Raw genomic sequence first — 12,692 nt, 5'->3', positions numbered from 1 at the left:
ATGCGTGCTTGATGCGAGTACTTCTTTTCTGTAGGCATGCTGACAGTTTGAGCAACAAACTATAAACGAGCCCAGCAAAGCAGACGAAACAAAATGAAATAGTTAAAGCAGATCAAATATGCTTGTATGGCTTTATCACTCTGAAGCGTACGTACGTGGGGGCAATTAACGTACACTAAAGAAATTAAGTCATTGTGAACCTCTTGTTTGCATTTCTCTATTTAAATCTGTTCGCGTTTCATTTGGTGCCGATAGCACATTGCAGCAGGCATGCAGGTTTCGCGATACCGCGCGTCCTCCCTTTAGCTCTTTCTTTGACGCGTAGCGCTTAATTACTGTATTTCCAAAAGTTCCTTAGAGACCAAAATAAAAATAACACAATGGATGCATCACATTCTGGAGGCACTTGATTAGCAATCGAGTGTTAGACATGGTGAGCACAACAGTTTTCTGCTTAGCAGGGATCTCTCTCGTGTGAGCTGAACCAATTGAATTGAGCTTAAAGAAAAAAATTTGCTGGGGTTTAGCTTTGGTTAAACCTGGTAGGTTGCGTAAGCATCCATAGGTAGCGTTCCATTCGGTATCATCACCGGTTGTAGACGATTCGGTCTCGATAGAGGCGCGGTGCGCCCGTCTAGCAGCGTCTTGAGCGCACCGCTTAGCAAGGCGCTGTTCGCGTTCTTCATCTGTCTCCAAAGCCCGTTGTCGTTTCCTGGTTTCGTAAAGCCGACGTAGCCTCCCTTTCTGTTTATCAGGCGGCATAACGATGGAGCTGTTGTTGGTTTTGCAACTGAGTGAAGGATGAAAAGGAAATTTCACGGGCCTGCCAACTCGCTCCAGCCGAGCCACCACGGCTGCCACGTGCAGATAGAGGAGAGTTAAAAGATCAGAGGAAAGAGAAAAAGAAAAAACGCGCGTCGCAGCAACAACCGCGTATGTGCCACCAGGCAAAAACAACAACAACCGCGTCCGCCGAAGCGGACGCTGGCTGAAAAAACAGATAGGCGGCCGTAGCCGCGATTCGTCACCAAGCGATAGAGAGTAAATTGTGAATTTTCATGCGCAATTTTAAAGCTCATATCGGTTTCAGCAGAAAATGACATCTACTTCCCCAGGCATATGGGGGGGAGGAGGCAGTTAGAACTCTCTCTTTCTTTCGCCCTCCCCCGTCCTCCGGGCATTCTCCTTGGCAATTATTTAAGTAATTAGTCGCCGAATTATAGAGGGGATTGGGTTTACATTAATCGCAAAAAACAAACAGCGGGAATTTCAGCGAGCATACAAAATTTACAAGCAGTGAACTAGCACACAACACAACACAAACATTAGCAAAGCTGATCATAGTCCAAATTTTCGACCAATAAACTAGGACACCATGCAAACATGAGCAAAACGTATCATGGCAAAAATAATAAAATGGGCTACTTAATTGTAAAGAAAACTAAATCAAATCCCGAAATAAAAATGCAGACAGTGACTGGCAAAAAAAAATCGCTTGCTGCTGTAAATAAGTGTTACGCTAGACGGCTAAGAAACAATAAACCACATGTGCCCAGTACTTCTGGCAAAGGCTGTATGTGGCATGATCGAATAAAAAAAAAATGTGAACTTTGTGTTGGTGATCAACAAATGACGATCGAACGAGACGATTTTGTTTATTTTACTTGGCTATGCGCTTTTTATTCGCTCCAGTGTACTTCGCCGTTCCTGTCGTGAAGCGTGCGGCTGGAAACAGCGACATCGCGCTTTCAGCGACTCCCCGTCGCCCGCGCGTGTGTATGTGTGGGGTCCCCCCCCCCCCGTGGGGAAAAAATTCTCTGGTTAAACCTGGAGGACTGCGAAAGCAACGAGGAGAGAGAGAGAGAGAGGCGATGGAGAGCGTGCGGCAACGGCGGCGGCGGCCCCGGCACGCTAGCTATGCGCCGCTACTGCGCATTCGCAACTGGCGAGCGCGGCGGCGGCACCTAGCGACGGCGGCGGCGCGCCAACTGTGCGCCGTGTGACGTCACTGCTCCTTGCGCATGCGCAGTATGGCCTTTCGTCAGCAAAAATTTTGGGGCATAGGCGCCGCAGTACGTTGGCGCCTTGTCCCCTGGTCAGCCTGTCATGAACTTTTGGGACCAAGGGAGAAAAACAAAAAGTAAAAAGTGAGAGAAAAACTAGGACAGGCTTGCTTGGAAGAAAACATTTCCATTCAAGAATTATCAAAAGCCAACCACTGCCTTCCGACTAGAAAGCGGCGAATTGATCTTCATCGGTCCGCAACTCGCTAGAGATCAGCTGTTGTGTTTGCCAAAGTTGGAGGGGGTCCTACGCATTATGTGAATTCTATGAAACAAAAGCACGGGCGTTACACATCGGTGACGATTGAAGAAGTCTAGTAGACTGGTACCATCATAAAGCGCACGCAGCAAGCGTAGCGCAAGCTTTGCTGCTGCAGTAGAGAGCAGACGCTGCGCGACGCGATGACGGCGCCACTGACAACAGCGCCGCGCGTGGTAGTCACGCGTTCGGGGAGTTTCGCTTGGTCGGTTTTCACACTTTGCCTTCTGGCAACTCTAACTTTGTGGCTTGAGTTGGCTGGGATTTGTCCTTTCAGCACAAAACTAATCTTCGTGCGGCCTTGGGCGCTGCGCATGGCACTCCAGAAGCAGGGTTTCCTGCGAGTAATTATTAAATATGCCTAACCCTTTCACAATGAACACAAACAAAAGTTGAAATTGGCTTTTCTTGCGATAAAGTTAAATGTTTCTCACTGTCTCAAGCTGCAGTTGCTGCTTGGCACTACGGCCACTACCAACATGGAAAAAAAAAGAAAAAAAGAAGATAACGCTTATTTTCTTCGTTAGTCTCAATAATAAATAAAAAAATCCAAGTGGAAATAGATTATGTGAAGATTGAAGTAAAATCAGTAATGTTTGCCTCTATGCCTCTATTTTGTTCTTTCGCCTTCATTCTCGACAGCGCAAGCCAGCAGCCTGCCATCACCTTCCTTCGTGGTCAGTCATCTGTCGGCCATATTAGGTGTCCACCTCCGTTTCGAAGATTACTGAATCGCCGAGTGATTGTACCACCTCGGGACTCTGCTCCGCGCCCGGGGCCCGCGTCGACCGGAAACAGCCAGCCAGGTGAGGTCCCTTCTCCCCGCGCCCTGCCTCCGAGTCGCGCCCGCAGGAGGCGAGCGCTCCCGATTCATTCCCTCCCGAGCTGCGTATACGTCGGCCCCTGTGCGCCAGGCTGGTCCAGGCTTCGAAGCTGGGCCAGCCTGATTGCCAGCCCAGGGCGCGCACCTTCCATCGGGGCCCCGAGGACTGCGAACAATCGCGGTGCTCGCGCCGCGCTGCTCGCGTCGCGGCGGCCTCTTTGTTCGCCCCGTGGGAGGGGACGGCTCGCGTAGAAACCGCCTGTGCGGCAGGCGTGTACACGCGTATTTCCTCGCAGTGCGCTGCTCGCGTCGCGACCGCAGGCTTTCCTTGCGATCGACCGAGACGCGTCTTGAAGGGAACGACGTCGCGACCGGACCTTGACCATTTCCGTCATTCCCAGCTGGTGAGTTGCCAGCCCTTAGTGCCTTTTCTTTCTTTTCCTGTCGCTTTTTTTTTTTTTTCTGAATTTGCGGTTTCGCCCTCGCGATTCGGAGTGCCGCGGCGTCAATCTTTGGGCGAAGAACGCCCACATCGGGCCGCGATAAACCTCGCATGTCAATGTTACGTCGTCGTCGGTTTCGCGACAGAAACGGAGTCGCAGATAGCGAGCGTACTGTGCCAATTTCAGCTGCTGCGTGGCTCTCAGTGCGAGCGCCGCTTGCTCGAGACCAACCCTTGTTTTTCTCCGTGCGCGCCTGCTGGTGTGTATGAATCGCCGGTCTGTTGTTGGAACACGGTTCGTGGGACATTAGCCCTTGCTCCCGATTTTTGCCCCCTCCGCCATCGGGTCAAGGATGTTTGCCCCTTGATTTGCATTACCGCTTCGGAATGCAACATGTCATGGTCGTCACTCGAAACCATCCAGGCTTTGACTTGTATTCGATGAGCCAACCGTTTGGAGCGTCGCTGCGAGCGCCGTTTTGTGTCCCCCTCTAACCAGTCGGCGTTAATTTCGCTGTCGTGCGATCGTTGGGCGTACTGTGAGCGCTTCGCGATCTTTGCGCTGGCTGCTGCGGCTGGTCGCATCTGGTACTATCCTAATCACGGTTAGAAAGCGCCGCTTGTACGCGCACCCGTGTTTTCGGTAACCGCGGTTGAGATCGTTTGCCGAACGACGCCGAGTGTCGTGGATGGAATCGTAGATGTGTACTGCCGATAGCTTGAATCGCTGCTAGTCAGCCTGTGCAACAAGGCAAAGCTTTGAAATTACGGGCGACTCCAGTCGTTCTTCCATCGGTTTACCCCCAGAAATAACTTAGCCTTCAGCTTCTGATTGGTGTTTACTTTTGGCGCTGTGGTCATCATGGCGAGGAAGTATGTGCAGCAGAGATTACCCAAATCTTTTAAGTTGTATCTAGGCTTGCCCAGTGCGGATATTGTGTGCCCCCCCCCCCCCCCCCCCCCCTGTTTGTTTTAGCCAGGGCAGCTACGCGATTTTTTTTTTTTTTCAAGGCCACATTACCTGCAACTTGAGCTTCTTATACATAACCTATTTGTTCATTGGATGAATTTCATGTGGGCAGTATTTTTGGTCAGTTGCAGTTTTTGTAGGCCTTCCTTGGCCACCACCACGCTTTGGCAACTTGTAGTGTGATGACTCTGCATGCAAGCATTATTTGGTAATAAATAAGTATGCTGTGCATTTACTGACAGATAATTGGTGGGAGACAAGCAGTGCTTGTTTTTCCGTGTACACAACTTGGTAGTTGTTTGCTTTGCGATTCTTAGCCATGTCTTGCAGGGGGTGAACAGTGCATTTAGTGGCAGTGTTCTTTGGTGCAGCGCCGTAGTCACTTTGATGACAGGGACATTGTGAGCACTTCTTGCAGGCATGTCCTGCTGCTCTGCAGTGCATTCTAGTCGTTGCTCATCTTGCACATTGCCTTTCTATGGGGACGTTCAGGTTGACCTTTTTTGTGCCATTCATTATCTCTGCTTCTAGATATGGAGGTGCAGCTTGTCATGCTTATCTCTCCCTGACTTATTAAGCTTTCTCCTCTTGGCACGCCCAGTAATTAATACTCTGGCATGTGTTTGGCTGATAGCACATTGCTGCCTGCCCCATGTGAGCTGCCCCATTGCACATTTTTTTTGGTCATTTCTTGCTACTACTGATAATAAATTGAGCTCAGTTCATCGAGGCATGGGTAGCAGGATGTATTTTGTGAAACTGGCTGCTCTGGTGAGCACAGCCTATTTTTTATTTGATCGTTGAGCAGTCGATTGGTGGGAAAACGTGTTGAAATGTTCCATGGAAGTAGTCTTCTTGGTTGACATGCACATCATGTGGCCGCACATGCACCAAGAAGCAAGAGCCACAGTGTTTTCCCTGCAGTAAGGAGGAATGGGCATTTCAACCGGGTCTCGGCATCGTCTGGGCCTTAGTGAAATACTGCTTCCATCTCGCTCTGTAACGCTCATTTCTTTTGCTGGGGAGGGCTGTAGAGGGGTAAAACGGCTTTGTTGTGAAAAAGCAAAAACGTGCACAAAGTTCTCTTGCAGCACAGCCCACTCGTCACCCAGTGAGGCCCTTTCTGTCTGCCTCTGGGGCTTATTTTAATGATGCAATCTCTGGGAAGTAAGATCAGATGAAATCGTGAGAGTCAATTTGTTTAAATGCTGTGCAGCTGGTGATCATTGCTGCTGTTTGTAACCAGGGCTGCATAGGTGAACCAGGGGGGTTACTGTAACACGTGCATTTTTTTCAGCAACAGTGTAGAGGAATGTTTATGCCCCGATGACCGTATGCAATGCGTTACAGCTATGCAGCATGCATGATGGCTTCAGTATGAAAAGGTGTTTGGTTACAACACTGCTCCATCAACTCACTTCACATTTTTTTTTTCTTTCGTGAAGTTGGGCAGTGTGGGATCCCAAAAAGTCTCGCTCCATTGTGATTGCTGCCATCCAAGGATGAGTTAGCTTTCCGGGGTGTTCCTGCAGTAGAAGTTTATACCCAGGATAATTGAAGCTACTTGTCACAGTCCTGAGACAGCATGGCATCGTGTGGCAATATTTCAGTGCCCTGTCTTCTGGGATGGTTGGTTGCAGGTGACCCATCCAGAGCGGAAGTGAGTGACAGAAGCAGCAGGATGACTGCCGGGCCGTACAACTACTCCTACATCTTCAAGTACATCATAATTGGGGACATGGGCGTGGGCAAGTCCTGCCTGCTGCACCAGTTCACCGAGAAGAAGTTCATGGCTGACTGCCCGCACACCATAGGCGTTGAGTTTGGCACACGCATCATCGAGGTGTGCGGCCAGAAGATCAAGCTCCAGATCTGGGACACAGCTGGCCAGGAGCGCTTTCGCGCGGTCACCCGGTCCTACTATCGGGGTGCCGCTGGTGCCCTGATGGTCTACGACATCACCAGGTGCTCGTGACTTTCACTGCTGCATGTTTGTGGCTAGTCTTGCCAAAGCAAAGGCACTGTGGTGGAGGGGCTCTGGATTAATCTAATCCGAAAACGTCCACTTCAGTATGCCTCATTGTGCTCGGTGTTGTTTTGGCATAGCAGCTTTGTCTTGTAAAATGATAGTTCTGTAACTGAAGGGTGTGCGATACCACTACTGTGGATTTTCCGATTTTAGGCAGGTGTGCATGTCTGAAGCCAGGCAGGCGGCCCACCTACTCACTGCCAAGTTGTGGGCAGCCTGCCAGTTGTACACAGCCCTTCACCTAGGTGATGGCCTTCAGGTTAAATACCTTCCGGGTAAAGGCCTTTAGCCCAAAGGCCTTTCATGTAAGAACCTTAAGTGCATACCTTCAACCTAGCACTACTTCACGATATTCTGTGTTTAGCCATGCCGATCTTGTTTTTTTAATTTAAGCTTATTGTTTTCAATGCACTGATTAGTGCATCTTTATATCGAGAGATTGGGTTTTTTTTTACTGGCTTACAATGTGTGCGGTATTTTTAACGTATGGTGTCAAGTCTAAGGTCATGCAGTTGCCAACATCGACAAGTAATTGTGTGGTGGGGACGCAGTTTGATGCCTCATTTTATTTTGCATGGAATCACTTGGAAAAAGTCGGTCGTGTTTCTGCTGCAGAGGAACTGAGGAAGCGCTTGTCACTGCTGTACCTTAAAAGTCTGACCATGAAAAGTGCAGCAGCTGATAGGCAGGACTTCAGTTGGTGGCTCATTGTTCTTCCCTCGCAGTCCTGCGTCTGCGTCAGATTGTTTTTGACATTGTTCCATTGCTTGTAACTGTGTAAGGTTGTGCGTTCAAAATGCAGGAGTCTGAGCCTCAGAGGCAAGTATGGCAGCTTGTGTAGGCCAGCTGCACTATGCTTTTCGGCACTAAGAACACTCCAGTGTTTTGAATGTATATATACATATATATAACTTGATAGCTGCCGTGCTTATGCTTTGGCCCTATTACATGTCCTTGTCCATGTCTCCTAGATAGCTTCGGCTGCACGCGGGAATGAAATGTCGGCCATGATCTTAACGTGCTCGGCGAGCCCGTTTGTTTGTGGGTCGCATGTGGTAGTTTTTTGATGATAGATGCGGCTTATACACGACATCTTATTTATATAAGTTGTGAAATAAATGCGGCACCACCATCAGTGATCAGGTTATCTGGGGCATAGTGACTAAGAACAATTGACTCCACACAAAAAAATAAATAAATTGAGGATAAAGCTTGCGGTTTGGTTTGTGTGTGTGGTAGCCCCTTGTAATGGCGCTCCATCGGTTCCACGACTTCGATGTAGGGAAAAGTCAGCAAATCCATGTTGACTTACTGGAACGGAGTTGTTGGGGAAAAGTCTGAGCAAATCCACTTACCGGAATGGAGTTGTTGGTGGTGTGATGGGGTCAAGGCATCCTGCAGGCTGCACTTATGGCAGGTCCTGGTCTAATGATGAAAGTTGTTGGCCAGTTGCAGCCGATAGTACTTTGAGTTTATTCACACGAGCATTCGAGTGAATCTCAAATGCCCCTGGGTTGGGTCATCATGGGAGGCTTCCATAGTCTGGGCATGACGAGGTCCAAGACCTCGGATTGTGCCTGCTTGACCATCCAAATGTGCAATCACTTTGCGGTGTTCCATGTTGGGTCTCTGCTGTGTTGCCATATCAGGGCTCCTAGAAAGGAGTCTTCATTGTCCACATCTGTAAATGCTGGTGCCTGTGGGAGCTGTGGACAGGCAGTCGACATGCTTGCAGCCACACTAATGCACTGTCGTGGTGTAGGCCCTGATTTCCTGCAATTCCTTGAAAAGTCGTGGATTTAAGCATTTTTCGTGGACTGTTGTGTCCACGGCCTTGTTCTAATTTTTTGATGCAGTTGTTGTGGACATCATCAGGACATCGGCAGAACGATGGGATAAATGACTGAGTTACCTTATTTGCGCGACTACACCACAAGGGATAGCTTGAGACCTCGGGGAAATTTTTAAAACTAACATTGCGATTATAATGAAGTGCCCGACCATTCAGGCCATGCCCCGTAGGGACATATGCAACATGCAGATGATGGTGGGTTGTGGCATCATGGTTTCCCAAGCATTAGCAGGGGTATAACGGCAACTGGATGTTGGTGAGCAGTGTATCACCACAAACCTGAGTACCTATGCTTAGCCGTGCATGGCATCGCCGTGTCCGGGGAAAAGGGGATCCTGGTGGTTGAGCTGATGCCGGGAGTTTGGACCCTTAAGGCCCCTCGGCGGAGGCAACACACCACTTTGGCCCCAGCTTCCTGTAGACGGCACCTCCGGCCTGACCCGACCGGGGGAAATCGGCAGTTGCCTTTTCCTATCCTTTACATCTGTCTTTTTCCTGTCTTCTTTCTTGCAACAGTCCTGTCTCCTTCTCCCTTCTTTGTTTTTCCTTTTTTTCCTGGCAGCGAGGGTTGACCTTGTGTGGCCGACTACCGTGAGTTGAGTCATATTTGGCTATAGTTGAGGTGTACAGCTGGCGTGGGCTGGACTTGCTTGCAAGTTCCTGTCGCGTCCCCTTGTTGGACTCCATGGTGGGCGGCTGGCGCAATGGCCGAACAGTACATATATTTTATGGCTCCCACCTTTCTAGAAAATGATCTCTCTCCAAATAAAAGACGGCAGACCGAAGTCGCAGCTGAATTTCGCCGGGAAGTGAGAAAAACATTCCCAAGGTATCCTATTCTTCATAGTGAAGAAACAGGAAAAACTGCAAGAAGTATGTCTCCTTTCTTAGTCTCAGAATGTCTAACTGATGCCTTGGGTCCAGGCTACAAACTGTCAAAGATGCCCAGTGGTGACCTACTACTAGAGCTCAGAGATACTGTCCAATATTCGACTCTCCAATCTAGTGCCGATTGGGGACGTCCCTGTGTCAGTCACTGCCCACCGTCCGTTCCGTGCACGATTTCTGAAACAGATTTCATCCACCTCACCAAGGAAGAGATGCTGGAAGGTGTTGGGGAGCAAAATGTCATAATTGTGCATCATATCAAAATAAGGAAAAAGAAATACCCACAAAACACCTAGTCCTGACTTTCAGCTCGAGCACCCTTCCAGAGTCTATACAAGCCGGGCACCTGAAAATAAACGTCCAACACTCTAAATCCTCAAAGGTGTTTCGAATGCCAAAGGTACGGTCATTGGTCGCGAATTTGCCGTGGCCGCCAAACTTGCTCAGAATGCGCCTCGCAAGAAAAAGCAGCGGCACTGTGCCTTGCGAACTGTGAAGGTGATATCACCCCGCCTGTTCTCGGTCATGTCCCATGGTAGACAGGTTGGTCAGATGGTTCTTTATAGTCACAAAGTGAACAGGGGAGGAAATACCTCCCTGAGCACCCTGAGGTTCTGCCTGCCTTGTTCACTTCTTCAAATGCAGGACGCATACCTCCTCCTGCTGCCCCGCCCCATGTTACGTAGTTCCCTGTGGGGTGGCATGATGGCGCGTGCTCAGCTCAAAGCAATAAACGGGCCATGATATAATCGTGAAGAAAAGTAAGGAAAAAAGCATTTTGCACATTTTTGTAATTAATGCATCGCATTTTATACTAGTCTGCTGCTGTGAGAAAATGCCGTTGTCGAACTTTTGCAGGTTTTAGTTTTTCAAAGCAAGTAAACCTTCTGAGTAAACTGACTAAAAAGGAGGTATCAGGAAAACACTCAACCCTCTGTTTGGCGCGTGATTCCCTCGGTTGCTTATTTGCCATAAAAACCAGCGCAAGAGAGGTTTCTGCCAAGAAGAAAGGTTTGAGTGTGCCAGCATGCCTGGACTTATTTCAGAATTGCCAGTCCTAGCTGCTGGGTGGCAGATTAGCCTGAAAACTGCTCAAGAGCTGAAATTCAGGGGCAGAAATCTCGCACCTTTTCCTTCTAGGCAAAATGAACAGGGTGGAAGTTTTCAGTGCCCTGTACTTCTGGGCTGGAATGGAAGAAGCGACCCCAACACACTCTTCCATTGCAGTCGTTATGGAGATGTTTTATCTAGCAAACGCCATCCTTTGAATGAAGATAATGCTAAACAATACTTGATGCTGAGTAACACCAGCCACCTTCAGTTTTAGAAAATGGACCTGTGCAGCATGTGAAGCGTGTGCTCAAAAAAAAAACAAAACAAAAAACTTGCATGTTTCATGCATCCAGTGCTTCCCGCGAAATTTTGTGAATTCTTTATTCTGCATCCATGGAATTTGGAGTTTCCTGCTGCAAATAATTGCGGACCTATCATTGTGGCGTTGAGCTCTCGTAGACAAAGGGCCCACCACGCAAGTCCTGCAGGGTCTCCGAAATTTGTCAGCCACCATAATGTGGGCGACCAACTTGAACAGGTATAAGTGGGGTCTTGTTATCACCCATACAGCTGTGAGCCATTCTTTGCCATCGAGTAATTGCGCACGCAGTGTCACACTTAGCGCCATTCTGGTTCCGGATGAACACTGTCCCAAGGCCATTTTTGCTCGCATCTGTGTCCTGGTCACTACCTTTGTTGAACGCATGGTGCTGTCTATCGGATCACTGCAAGACGACATTCTGTTTCGTGGGGAGAGTAAGTGATGGGAAAGAAGTTGCGAGCAAGGCATTTGTGGTGCACGCACGCCTTTCTTGTCCGATGGTGTCTCGAAGGAGGCGACGGCAGCTGCCTTATCGAGATAAGGATGGACACCTTCGTTGATGACAACATGGTAGGCTTGAGAGTGAGCCCAGTGCCCTGGATAGTACGGCTGTAACCCTTTCAGGCGCTTTGTACACAATTGTGTAAGCGGCAAACTTACAGCTTTTTCTGAGAAACTGAAGCACTTAACAGTGATTTCATTATTTCAGTCAAATTGAGCACCCTTCTCGTTGCAAATAAGTTTACTTTTTGTACCATGTAGCAAATGCAGTAAATAATATTTCACTTAAGACTGAGCTAGGTAGCACTTTGTCCGTCGTTTTTGTGCAGACTGATTTTGCCGCGAGTGAAAACATCGATTCTTTTTGCTCAATTTCGAGCGTAATGTGAATCTTCGAAACACAAAGTGATTCCACGATCCCTAGGGGTGTCTACCTGACACACAAGAAGATTTCGATGTTTTTATGTCTAAGAAATCTGACAGCTTGTATGGAATTCTCCACATCGTTGTAAGAACTGACCTGCTGGTCTTTCACGTTCGAAAACTTAACAAATTCCCTTTCTTGAGTCCTGAATATACCACGTAGGTGAAAAAATAATTGATTTCAGTGAAAACAAAAAATGGTGCCTGAAAGGATTAAGGTAGAAAAAATGTTCGTGGAACGTGCTTGAAAAAAATGACTTCGTCAAGGTAGACCAGGCATGTCTACTGTTTTAATCCTGCCATACTGTTTCCATAACACGCTGGAAGGTGGCTGGCATGGTACAGAGGGGCTCTAATAAAGTTGCAGCTCACATGGGATGTTGAAGGATGTCGCTTCACAAGTATCCTCCAGCAAGAATTTTTTATAATACGCTTCGTAGAAGCTGAGGGCAAACAAGGGAAGGGGAATGAGGGGCTCGTTATAAATATGAGAGAAGCCAACAGCCACAGAAACCAAGGGGCACAGGGGATTTTTTTAATTAATTTTTTTTGTGGTGTTGATCAAGTAAGAATATTACTGAATATGTTGTCACTTAAAGCTAATTGATTAGAAAAGCAGAAGAAAAAACAACCACGTGCCGCCGGTGGGATCCGAACCCACGACCTCCGAATTACGCGTCCGGTGCTCTACCTCTGAGCTACGGCGACGGCTGTCAAACCTTCTGCTTTCGGGGGTATTTATGTTTACAAATAACCTAACTTTGCGAGTGTGTTTGTGCCTTTCCCTCTCTGCCGGGGACGGAGCTTCCTGACCTGCCGGAGCTACGCCACTTATTGGCTGCGGCCATAGTAGCTGCCTGATGTCTGAAAGAATCTAACCAATAGCCATCTCTGAACTGGTATACACAAGAGTGGTCCGATGGAGGAGGTTGCGAGCTTGAAAAAGTCGCCGGAAAGGGCTCGCCAACTTTCTCGCGCGCTTGTGGGTTCTCTGCTGCATGTTGAAGTGTATTAGTATTTGGTTCGGGTGTTCATGACAACACAGTCCAGTGGTTGAGTTGATGTCC

The 12,692-nt window shown here is 48.4% G+C and overlaps 1 protein-coding gene across 2 annotated transcripts in view; it reads left to right on the top strand.

Moving 5' to 3' along the window:
* Positions 1–2,937: 2,937 nt before the first annotated feature.
* Positions 2,938–12,692, top strand: part of Rab14 (RAS oncogene family member Rab14) — a 46,423-nt gene continuing 36,668 nt past the window's right edge. Inside the window, exons 1-2 of one of the 2 annotated variants that reach the window (XM_089584122.1) lie at positions 2,938–3,128; positions 6,198–6,522. In XM_089584122.1, the coding sequence (XP_089440248.1) occupies positions 6,239–6,522 (284 nt within the window). In that variant the 5' untranslated portion in view covers positions 2,938–3,128; positions 6,198–6,238. The other variant, XM_089584123.1, reaches the window with a different exon arrangement.

The sequence above is a fragment of the Amblyomma mixtum genome, chromosome 3 (assembly GCF_055824585.1).
Source record: "Amblyomma mixtum isolate Tamu chromosome 3, ASM5582458v1, whole genome shotgun sequence".
Classification (NCBI taxonomy): domain Eukaryota; kingdom Metazoa; phylum Arthropoda; class Arachnida; order Ixodida; family Ixodidae; genus Amblyomma; species Amblyomma mixtum.
The sequence above is the reverse complement of the archived record's forward strand: the minus strand, read 5'-3'. Positions and strand labels throughout refer to the sequence as shown.